Consider the following 12251-nt stretch of genomic DNA (forward strand, 5'->3'; position numbering starts at 1 on the left):
CTCCCTAAATGGAGGAAGAGTGAGCAAATTCATCCTCCCTCCTCTGCTGCAAGGATGGGTTTTATAGAGCCAGAGCAAACACAGAAGGAGAAGCCAGGACAGGGTGGGCTTCCTTCATGAGGAAGGAGGCACAAAGGAAGGAATTCCCTCTTCTTCCTTGGATGCCGGTGGCATAGAACTGTCCTTGGCTTACTAAACCTGGCCAAGGGAGATCAGGCTGATGCCCCCACAGCTACAGACTCTTACTCACGGCTGGGTTTTCATCTTCCACATGTAAATATCAGTACCAGGCACAAACAGCAGAGAGAATCATGTGGACAGGCTCTCCACTGAGCAGAGCTCTGCACAAAACCTCCCCTCCTGAAGGACTATCCACAGCTACTTATTCCAGCCCACACTCTGCCAGGCTCCACTGAAAGGATTGCATTTAGCTTTTAGTGTATAAATAAGTGTTCTGATAAATAATTAATTGTAGCTGCTGGCTGTAAAAGAGGTGGCTGTTTGGAAAGTTAAAACAGTCTGTCATGAAATATGCACCCACCTCCTCTGTGTTCTACTTCCAGGGGCTGTTTTAGCCAACAACTTGTCCCTTTCCATGGGACCATATTATGCGAGGAGGAGGCCAGAGCTCAAGTTCCAGACCCTCAGGGTATTCTTGAATTTAATCTCTCTCACCAGGGTATAGATCATCTCCTAAACCACCAGAAGGGAGGGCAGCTGGTCAGTGATTCACAGAGAAATGTTTGGAAATGAGAGGAAAGTGCACTCTTCTAGGCTTCTAGGTAAGATACAGAAATTAGACTTATTGATCACATTTGATTTTAAAGCCCTCATAGCATCTCAGGGTTTTTTAATTTAAACCAAAAAAAGCAGGAGCCTCTGCCTTGATATTTTTTCCAGACTACCTTCACTCTACCCCTCTAAATAGCTGGTATAACTATAGGACATTTTTATTTATTACTACTCTGTAAATCATATTTGGGGTGCAATTTTAAATGGCTTCACTACTCTACCCCCTCAGAGTCCTGCTCTTTAGAGTGGAACTGTGCATCAGAATCCTGGTGAATTCATCACCTGCAGAAGGGCATGGTACCATTATTTGTACCTCAAAAATCACAGTTCAAGATAAAGAGAATTCTGTGATATGCAGTGTCCACACAGCAAGCAAAGCGAGCCATGCATGCCTCGAAACACCAGACAGGCTCCCATCAGACTAACTCTCCATCAGCCTTGGCGCAAGCTCCATCTGCCTGCATCAACCACAGGCAATCATTCTGCACACTCAGATTTGTAGCTGAAGGACCTCCTAAAGGGCTTTCTCCCCCATGGAAAAAAAAATAATTGTGTTTAGGCAGAAAATAAAGTCTCTATGTATATGTTACCTAAAACTGAGCTTTATGGATTACAAGATATTATGTCAATTGATGAGACATAATTTTGTCAGCCCCTTCCATAACCCAGAAGGCCAGGCTGGAGTTCCTTGTCCATGATACATCCTGGAGATTGTTATTGAAAACCAAGTGGAGTTATGCACTCAGCCCCCAGGAGAGGACAGGAATGTAAAGACAATCCCAGCCTGATTCAGGGGCAGTATGTTCAGAAAGACTGACAACCATTTGGAGTTTTTTTATTATTCTACACTCTCCCCCTTCAACAATCAGTTAATGCCTCAGTAGTTCAATAAACAGAGATTTTTCACAAAAGCAAGAGGTTAATCAAAGCCTCTCTACTCCATCACAGAGCTCTAATGGTATTAGTTCTAGTTCCAGTCTCTGAGCTCAGCGTGACTCAACAAAAAAATCCCTTGAATTCCCAAGCAGGACCTTTATCCTACTAGTGGCATTTCCAAATTAAACTTTATCTAGACAAAACAAAGAATAGATCTTTCAAAAAGAAACATTTGTTTATATTTTGAATCAAGAGCAAAACAGTATCTATAGGTCACAGATGACACACCAGAAATCTCTGAAGAGATCTTTCATTTGGCTGACAAAGTGGCTTCTCTCAGAGAAACCCCATAAAGCAGTGGCAGGAATAAACACAAAGGAATTTAACCAGGGTACAACAAAAAAGAAGAAATAGGAAGCAAGGACAGCAAACACATTTGCCTGCACATGAAAGTATGAATTTTGTACTGGCTTTCCCAAAAGCACACTTTGCAATATCCATGCTATAAACATCTGAACCAAACATGAATCATCTTAGAGCATTTTACAGCTAATGCCCATGTAAAGGTAGAAAAGACCAGTACTCCCTCAGCAAAGACAGGGAAAATGAAATACTGAAAAAAATCAGTGGCCTTCAGAGGGCAAAACACAATAGTGGCACAGACAGAAATCAAAGGTTCTACTCCCTACCTTTTCACCATAAAGCAATTTTCCTCTTGACAGGCAAACAGTACCCCTCCAGTTGTTTCAAGGTAAGAATTTGAATTTGTGCTAATCACCTTGCATAAAACTTCCTCTGTCTTGTCTGCAACACTTAAGTACATTAAAAGCAAAGTCTCTTGGATATTGTAGTATTTTTGTTACATGACCAAATTTCTCTGTCTAGATGAGTTTTACTGACAACAGTCATATGTGCAGCCTTAACTGGTTGCCACAAAAAGCTCATCTTGCCTGTAAAACACTGGTACTAAGACTCCAAATTTTCTTGGAGGACTGCCTAGAACCAAGACTAGGAAGAAGCAGGAGATATATTATAAACTTCACTTGCTGCTCCCCAGCTGCCATGCAATAAAAGCAGTGATAAATGCAAGTATTTATGAGCAAGATGGAAAGGACTGAATTTTCCCCTTTAGAAGCTGTTTGCAAGCCCAAGAAGCACACACACACAAAAAGAGGAGGCACACATGGAGGGTCACTCTGGCTTCATTTACTCTCCTTGCTTCATTTTGCTTGAAAGCCACTACTTGCCAAGCCCTGCCAGGTTGTCACCAGGACTGGTGGCTTGGATGATGCTCCAGCCCTCACATCTGCTCTGATCAGAGACTGGTGGGACCAAACTCTGTGTCTTCTTCCTCTTTTTCTACCAAATCCTCTCAACGATAACAACACCCTTCAGCCAGTGAGGACAAAGATAGAGATAGGGGACTCCAGCAGAAATTACTCAAAGAATAAATAAAGGGAAGCTGTTATAATGAGAATTAATGTATACAGAGCTTGAAAACTGTGTCTGACTGGCTGGAACCAGGCTTGAGCCAACTCAGAATAAAGCTCTGTTTAAATTTCATGTGGCAAACGTGCTGTATGAAAGATTTAAGTAAAAAGTCTTTGTTATCTGGGTTTAAATAGACTTCCTCTGCAGTAGCAATAGATCACTACTATGTGACAGCAGTAGTCCCTCTGAAATAAGTTAGTGGCCTCCTTTTAATTCCTAGCACAGATGTGACCACATCTGACTTGCTCACAAATAGTCCCTATGACAGGATACAGACACCACAAAGCATGTTATTCAGTGAAATATATTGACATTGGTATAAGAGTGGACACATTTTAATTATCTCACATGGTGGCAAACATTTTTAGCTCCCAGAAAAGCAATAGGACAACAGAAAGTGTGGGAAACAATTAACTACTAAAAAAAAAAAATCATAAAGACCAAATAGTTTAGCTTCTAAGGGGCTGTTCCAGAGCCTGGGATTTTTTTTTTTTTTTTTTTTTTTTTTTTTTTTTTTTTTTTTTTTTTTTTTTTTTTTGTGTGTGTGTGTAAGAAACCTCCAAAAAGTAAAGTTTTAGTACTCACCCACAAACCTGAAATCTTTGGTAAATTTTCAAAATCAATATAGAAGACGTGCAGTTACTTGGTTTGTAATAGAACTATAAAAAAAGTTTTTAGCAATTTTTTTTAGTGGCTTAACTTGTGTAGCCGATCAAACAACACGCACAGAGTTTGGCTACTGCACTGATTGACTTTTAGGAGTCCTAGTTAGGCAGCCATTCCACTGCACAAATGTTGTGTCTCAGCTGAGTTCACAGCACAAATCACTCTGTTGGAACTGGATCGCTAATTGACAGCATTATGAAAGTGGAAAACAGTACCAGAATAGATGGACTGTAATAAAACATCTGATACAGCATCTCACAAAAGTTTTATTTGAAGAGTTAAATGAATTCAAATTGGCTTCCATTGGAGCATTAAACTATGAATTGAAAAGTGATGAAGAGCCATTAACCAAGTGAGAGGAGGAGATTTGTTGCATCAAGTCAGGGGGAATGTTTTGTGGGCTGCCTCAGAACACCGTGCAGAGCCTGCTTTTATTCCCACCTCCATTCCCCTGGGCTGGGGCACTGACAGCATGGTGATTCCACCTGCCCTTTCCAGTAATCCCACCAGGAAAGCAAAGCAAGGACCCAGTCCTGCAGAGCACACACATCTGTGCTCACAGGCCCAACTCCCTGCCCTGACATTTTGGCTCTGTCATCGTGCCTTTGGCAGTAAGCTGCTGACCTTCAGATCATCTCTCAACACCACCTTCTCAGCCTTTCGCTTTCCTACGTACATCATGAGGGCTGGAAACAGCTGCTGAAGGGCATTATGCAAGGGCAAGGGGCTGCTGCTTCCAGCTCAGTCACAGGTGTCTGAGGGACCTCGGAAAAGTCAGGCTTGTACCCTTTAATGCTGTTTAGCTTCTTCAATTTTTGGTGAGTTACTGGTGTGAAGTGGTAGATCTTAATATCATCATTCATGCTAGAGAGACACATTTATTAGAAACTGTATTGAGAAGGTACATTTAAAGTCATCATTAAATTATTTTAAGTCTAGCCTCAAAGTTAAGATGTTTTGCCTGTGACATCAAAATATTATGTGCATTGTGATAATTTTGGTACCGCCACACAACATCTGGAGCTGCTCAGAGGGTGAGCGTGGTCACTAACACTTATCTGTTGTGATGATCACTAGAGCCACTCTGTCAAGAAACAAGAAATACATATATAGGTTCTCTCCATGCATGGCTCTCCTCAGACTATACCTACATTACTGATTTCTAGGAGCTTCCACTCCTGACACTCCAGAGAAAGCACAAGTCAGAAATTTTGCAACTACTCTTTATGTTCAGAAGTACCGATGCGTTAGAGACCCATAAATTGTGCCATTTGGAGGAAGCCTCACTGAAAGATCCCAGATGGGATACTTATGGGGTTTTCTGGGTGGTCCAAATGACCGTGGGACTGTTGGAAGTTAATGGGTCAGAAGAAGGAAGCAGTGAGGCTGAACATCAGGCAACACTCACCAGAAGGGTGGCCTGGCTAAGTTTTAAAACGCATTTCTGCAAGGAGCTAAGCCACATGAAACGTCACATTTGGGCTGGGGAACCAAAGGATGTGCATGTGCATAGGTGTGTACATGTGTGAGAAGATCCCTATGGGCAAAACTCATTTCCAAGTCACCCTCCAGCCACTGCTCCACCAGGGAGCCTTTTCACTACTCTCTGCAATCATCTGGAAAAGCTTAAAGCCAAAGAGAAATAGACGTCAGAAGGGTCAAACAGCTCCCTTCCAATTGTTTCACGCTAAAATCACACTAGCTTTCATCAAGTGCACAAGTTGAAGTATTTCAAACTCTTTGCTTTATATTAATTGATTATTGACTTCACCCTCTGGCATCATTTAGCTTTCTGAAATCACAGAAGATTACATGTACAATATAGACTTGATCAAACGGCTAAAAATAGTGAAAAATTGAGGGTTGAACGTACACATGATTATGCATTGAAAAGAAACAAAAGAGATAAAAGTAGTGAGCGGCCTCTCCACTCAGAAATGATAAAATACAAGTCAGAAGGTCTGCAACAGCCCTTATCAGCTGAGAGGCTGGCCTTATCCTAGGTAAAAAGAGCTTTCTAATACCTTTTGAGGAGTTATGAGAAGCTGGTACCAACACCCCTCTCAAGCAAAGCCACATTTACAAACACAAAAGACCTCGTAGCTTTGTTAAATTAAAAAAAAAAAAACAACAAAAACAAACAAACAAACAAAAAAAAACAAAACAACAACCAAAAACTACTTTCAAAGAGGCTCTAAGTTTTGTGAGCTCAGCCAAAAAATCTCCTGGAAACTTTTCTGAGAGAAAGAAAAGAAAAATGCTCATTTTTCCTTCCGCAGTGAACAGAAGTCCTGAATTTTTTGCAAATGGCCACCAGGAGTCATTTATCACTCAAATCAGGTTGCTTGTTTCTGTAATGAATGAGGAGCCCCATGCAAGGAGCAGCAAGGCAGCTATCATGATTCATTGGGCTGCTAGTAAATGACAGGAGTCATACAAGCTTAGAAAGGAAAGAAAAGAGGAAAGGCTTTACATTAGGTTTTTAGCCTAAAGGGAAGTTTTACATACAGACAATAAAGACATTCTGACTTCTGATTTATGCCGGAATAAGGAAGGGAAAGCTCTGGCCTGCCTCCAGGTGAATTGCTCCCTGCGGTGCACTCTGGTGCAGACAGGAGGTCGGGAATGGCCACACTGCTGTGGAACAACGAGGGTCCTGCTCCTCTGCTGGGCACTGTCAGCACTGACGCGCTCCGAACCCGCTGCAGATGTCAAGTCCATTAGCTCCGTCCTCAGGGTGAGCCAACACAACTGATGGCTTAATATCAATATTTCTACTTCCCACAAGCTCAGGTGGCTCAGGGATCCTCTGCCCACCCATGATCAGAGGTAAGAGGAGCTCCCCCAGCCCACACACCAAGTCTGCTGGCTCAGGCACCAAGCCCTGGGGGAAGCTGTTCCCCGTGGGAGCTGGCCCACGAGGAGTCAGCTTTAATTCCTGCTGCACAGTTAACACATGGCATTAACAAGGGGCTGTTTCTCCTCGCTGTCGTGCTATCAGTTTTAAATAGTCAAGTCCTAATCTCCCAATCAATCATCTTCAAAATCAGCACACTTTAGTCATCCATCAAACGCGCTTTTGCGGGCAAGCAGGAAGTGTTATTTAGCAAGGAGGCAGCAATTTTTAAACCTCCATTTTTCTTCAGCTGCCTGAATTAAAGAAAAATTAGACTCCCCGCAGATGTCTCTGACATCACAACAGAGTCGTACTGCAGCGCTCTGCTCTTGCTGGGCAAAGGCCCCACATTGAGGAAATCAGCTGAATGGACAAGATCTACTGAAGGACCAACTCTGGATCAATGCAGCCTTGATTCCTCGACCACGTGTGCCCCGCTTTGGGCTTCACCTCCCTGAAGAGGAGGTTTGATGAATGCTCATCAGTGACCACAGGAGCACAGGACCTCAAATACCAGTTACCAAAATGAAACTCCATTAGTAACACTAATTATGAAATATGGCCTATTTTCATGTTTTTCAAATTAATCTAGCACAGGAACTCTCCAAAGACAGTTGAATTCTGGAGTGAATGTAAAGCTGTTGAACTTTAAGGGGGAGAGTTTCAAAGGCACAAATGGCACTTAACTTCCAATTATGCCTTGGAGAAAGTTCCACTAATGGCTAATTTAGCTGATTTATTTTCATAACCTTTAATTACTTCACACCATCCTTTTTTTACTGAACAGTATAATCAGTTCAACAGAGCAGTTGAAAAACAATGTGCAGACTAAAAAAGGTATGCTCCAATGCCAGGTTTCCTTATGCAAGTTTAAATTCTTTATCAATTTTATGTAATTATACATCTCAATAAGTGGGAATACTTGCACTTAATTATAACATACAACACATAGTAGATAACATGAAATCTGATTATTAGTATTTTATCTCAATGAGATTTTACCAGTGTCATTGGGAGGAAACAGGGATGAAGACCATAGTTTTGATTCAACTAGTATAAAGCCAGGGGCTTCTCCAAATTTAACAAGACAAGCTATAATATTCGTGAGGTTTATTGTTTTGACAGCTTGCAATACCAGTAGCCAGGAGATCCAGCAGAGCCAGGCACAGAGGGAAAACAGTGCCATTTTAGGTCTTCCCACAAGCTATTCCCTTGTGCCACAGGTGGAGGCTGAACCATTCGCAAAGCATCCAGGGTGATCCAGCCGCACATTTCTTAGAGTAGAACTCCTGGCTTTTATTTCATTTTAAACATCGGAGTCTTAATTAAGGTGTTCGGGGTGCCCTGGGGATTTCCGAAGCCTTCTGGGGGGAGCGTGGCCGCGGGCAGGGCCGTGTGCCGGGGAGCGAGGGGAGAGCAGGCGCTGCCTCGCAAAAGCAAGACGCGATTGCCCTCTAGTGCCCAAAGCAAGCCCAGGATGCACAGCCCGAGGAGGGGGAGTTCGGGACGCTTTTCCTGTCTCGCGCTGACCGAACAGGCTTTTTGCAGTCAGCTCTTTGCGGGGGGACACACCACCCAGCCCTGGAGGCTGCCCCGCCCACGGAGAGCAGGAGTCGTGATCTGAAAAAGCCTCGGAGCCGGGCTGAGTGAGTCCTCAATGTCACCCAAACTCCAACGCCGTCTTGCAGAGGATGCTTCACTTGATCCAGTGTTATCTTTTGAAGAAATCTTAATTGGAGGTTTTATAAGAAGTGAAATCCCAGCAAGCAGACAATTGCAGAACAAGGGAAGCACCAAAGCAGGGCAAATACCCTTAAGATTATCAGGGTGACTTCAATTTCCTAATGGTAGCTGTGATTTCTCTTACATTTGTTCTCTCACAGAAAAGAAAGGAGTAAATGCAGAAGAGGTTTCTTATTTCTGCCCCTACCTCACTCCCCTCTTGGCCAGTTGTGTGACACAACAGAGTCACTGCTGGAATAGCCCACAATCCAGGGGCATCAATGTCTCCTTGCAAGATTCCAACTGAGGAAGGTAAATCAGATAACAGCTTGAACCTGCCAGAGTCACGAATGGCCTCAGAAAACAACTCCTCCTCTCTACATGCTTCTTACAAGCATTTTCCACTTTTAGGTGCAAACCTTAAGATGAATGCATAGTTTTCAGAACACAAGTCAAAAGTGTAATCTGAGTTAATGGAGGAGAACTCATCAACTGGGAAGTATCTGCCTGGAAAAAGCATTTCTTCCCTGCAGTTCCAAAATCATTCATTGTTTACTGTCTCACATTGTTCCACTAGACAAACAATATAAATAATTCACAAGGATGTTAATTCCTACTTAAATCCATAGAGCAGCACGGGCTATTTATTTAGTTAGCTTTAACTGCCTCTGAATCATAGGGTTTACTGTTACCAATGGCAATTTTTCATGAACTTCGGCAGAACTGCCAGGAATTGCACAAGGGCTTCAGAGCAATGAGGTTTAAGCACCTCGTACTTCATCCATACAGGGGCAGAGCAGAGGCCGAGGGCTTCAGCCAGAGGTGTCATGGACCAGCACACACATCACCCACTTGCCCACCTAGCACTACAACAGCCCCCTTGAGGTACTTCTGCTACACAGCACCTCCCATTGATCCCTGGTGGAGGCAGAGCCAGGCACAGCTGCACCCTGCAGCCTGTCCATTCACTTGGAAAATCCCCACAGAATCTTTATCATTCCCAAACCAGGCTGTGAACTCGGATCGCTCCAAGTGCAGAATGGAAACTGGAGAGAAAGCCCTACAAACCTCTCCTCAAAGTCCTGCCAGGTCTTTCACTTGGGTCACATTAGTTTTCCAATCCAGCACAGAATTTATCCCTTATGCAATTTGAATTTGACATAGAACATGGTCCCAGATTCAACAAAAATTCACTTTGACCTAATTTTGCCCCCATAATCTTTCATTGTTCCCATCTGCAATAGCAACAACGCATTTTAGATAAGAAAAGCTGATAAGTAGTTGCACATCCTCAACAAGTTATGTTCAGAGTTCATTTCTGTATCCTAACAACACAGGGGAGCTGTTTAATGCAGCTTATCTTAATGCACCAAGAAAGCAAGTGACACTGAGTGCTCCTTGAACTACTCAGAAACTTCCCTCTTTACTCACATTACCAGTATCAATCACCGGCCTTATTAATGTGTGTTTTTAATTGCTCTATGGATTTTGTTTTACTTACTCTTCTTTTACTTCTTGTTGCAGATAATGTTAAGAGCCCTCTTCATTGATTATTGGCAGCTGCTGCGTTCTGAGAAAACCTCTTCCAATTTGTCTTTGCGGATCCTTTGACTTCCCGCTCCGACAGCCTTACAGCCCCCCCGAACGCTTCCTAAATGCACTGCAATGGTCACATGAACGTCTTGCAAGGGGAACCTCCGCAACTCCTCGTTCCCATGGCACTTTAGGAAGAGCACCTGGCAAAGCGGCAAGTCCAGCAGGAGCTGGAAGCCCTGTGAAAGATGAATCCCATCGGGAAGCTCCGCAGAAGCTTCCGAACGCTGGTCATTCTCCTGGCCACCTTCTGCTTGGCCAGTATTGTCATCTCTGCCTATTTCCTCTACACTGGCTACAAGCAGGAAATGGCCCTCGTGGAAACCACTGGGCAAGCAGAGTGCGAGGACCTCAAACTTCTGCCCTACAGGTCTGCGGAGCTGAGAACACCTAAGCCAATTGATCCCTCTAGGACTGATCCCACCGTGCTCCTGTTCGTGGAAAGCCAGTACTCCCAGCTGGGGCAAGACATCATAGCCATCCTCGAGTCCAGCAAGTTTCAGTACCACATGGTCATCGCACCAGCCAAGGGGGACGTTCCCCCTCTCACAGACAACGGTAGAGGGAGGTACACGATTGTTATATATGAGAATATTTTAAAGTACGTGTCCATGGACTCGTGGAATAGAGAGCTTCTGGAAAAATACTGTGTGGAATACAGTGTTAGCATAATTGGTTTTCATAAAGCCAACGAGAACAGCTCCCCGAGCACCAGACTGAAAGGGCTGCCACTACAGCTGTACAACAACGTGGCCCTCAGAGACTGCGTGGTGAACCCTCGGTCGCCCCTGCTGCGCATCACCAAAGCGCCCAGGGTGGAGCAGGGCCCCCTGCCCGGCGAGGACTGGACAGTGTTCCAGTTCAACCATTCCACCTACCAGCCCGTGCTCCTGAGCGAGCTGCAGCCCGCCAGGCCCACCCCCGCCACGCTGCCCAGGGCTGCTCTCTATGCAACCGTCATCCAGGACCTGGGCCTGCACGACGGCATCCAGAGGGTCCTCTTTGGGAACAACCTGACCTTCTGGCTCCACAAGCTCATCTTCATCGACGCCATCTCCTTCCTGTCGGGAAAGAAGCTCACGCTCTCCTTGGAGAGGTACATTCTGGTTGACATCGACGACATCTTTGTCGGGAAGGAGGGGACGAGGATGAACATCGACGACGTGAAGGTAAGGCAAGAACTGGGGGATACCATCCCAGACACGTGTGTGTGCTAGTGGGCGTTTAAAAGGAGACAAAGCTTGGAAAATCTGAGAAGCTCTTTTTCCTGGTAAGGGCTCAAAGTGCACAGGTGCAGCCAGCAGATACATAAACCACAACCTGAGATTAAAGGCTATTTTCCCCACATGCGTACAGAGATGCACTTATGGTTGTGTATATGTAGGGGCATATACATGTATGTTGCATATATATATCTTCTAGGACCCTCTTCTGTATTATTTCTCTCACTATTGCTGTCAAGTAGCCAGAACAATACAAGATGCTTGTCTTTTTGAACCTCACCATCACTGAATTTAAAAAGAACAAAAAGAGCAAATGGAAAAACAAGAGCCTCAAGGAGTTACAGCCCCAGCATGACTTCTAAGAGTTAGCAGGATAATTTTCATTACCAGACTAGCAGGTAAGCATTTAAAGTTACCAGTTACAGGGTGGAAGCACAGCATGCACTTGAGCAAATGACATAAGCATCTGATAGAGTGAAAGGCCCACAGACTACTCACTGGGGGCTCTTCTACACTTATTTTCCTGATCTGTAGTATCCAGGGACACCATTAAATTTGTTCAGAGTAGTTTTCAAAGATGTGTGCAACTTGGAAAGAATAGACAGAGCTCAACAGCATGACAGTTATTTCTTGTCATTTTCCACATGTGGGAATCATAGAGATTAATTGAATCCCTAAGCATGCAATATCACATTCTCCAGACTTTATTCTCGAGGGTTTTTCCTGTAAATACCCAATGCTTTCAGGAACAATAAGCAAGCCTTTTGTTTTTAAAAGCAGATTTCTATTTAATTTCTAAATCCTTATTTCCGTTTCTACAATTTCTATATTCACCTGCCTCCTCTCCAGACCATTGGGGTATCCAAGAACCCAGCAAGAGCAGTAGTCTCGCATACAATTGAAACAATTTTGCACATCAGAACACTTGGGGTAATGCTATTAGCCAAACCAGGCGTATGAATGCTCATCAGGGCTGATTCTGAGCACCAAGC

General features: G+C 43.9%; 1 protein-coding gene across 7 annotated transcripts in view; it reads left to right on the plus strand.

The window, feature by feature from the left end:
* NDST4 (N-deacetylase and N-sulfotransferase 4) overlaps positions 1 to 12251 on the plus strand; it is a 98007-nt gene that overhangs the window by 33943 nt on the left and 51813 nt on the right. For 5 of the 7 annotated variants that reach the window (XM_053941306.1, XM_053941308.1, XM_053941309.1 and 2 more), the window contains 2 exons: positions 679 to 782; positions 9968 to 11205. In XM_053941306.1, the coding sequence (XP_053797281.1) occupies positions 10225 to 11205 (981 nt within the window). In that variant the 5' untranslated portion in view covers positions 679 to 782; positions 9968 to 10224. The remainder of the gene's footprint in view (positions 1 to 678; positions 783 to 9967; positions 11206 to 12251) is intronic. The other 2 variants (XM_053941310.1, XM_053941312.1) reach the window with 1 other exon arrangement.

The sequence above is a fragment of the Vidua chalybeata genome, chromosome 4 (genome assembly GCF_026979565.1).
Source record: "Vidua chalybeata isolate OUT-0048 chromosome 4, bVidCha1 merged haplotype, whole genome shotgun sequence".
NCBI lineage: Eukaryota > Metazoa > Chordata > Aves > Passeriformes > Viduidae > Vidua > Vidua chalybeata.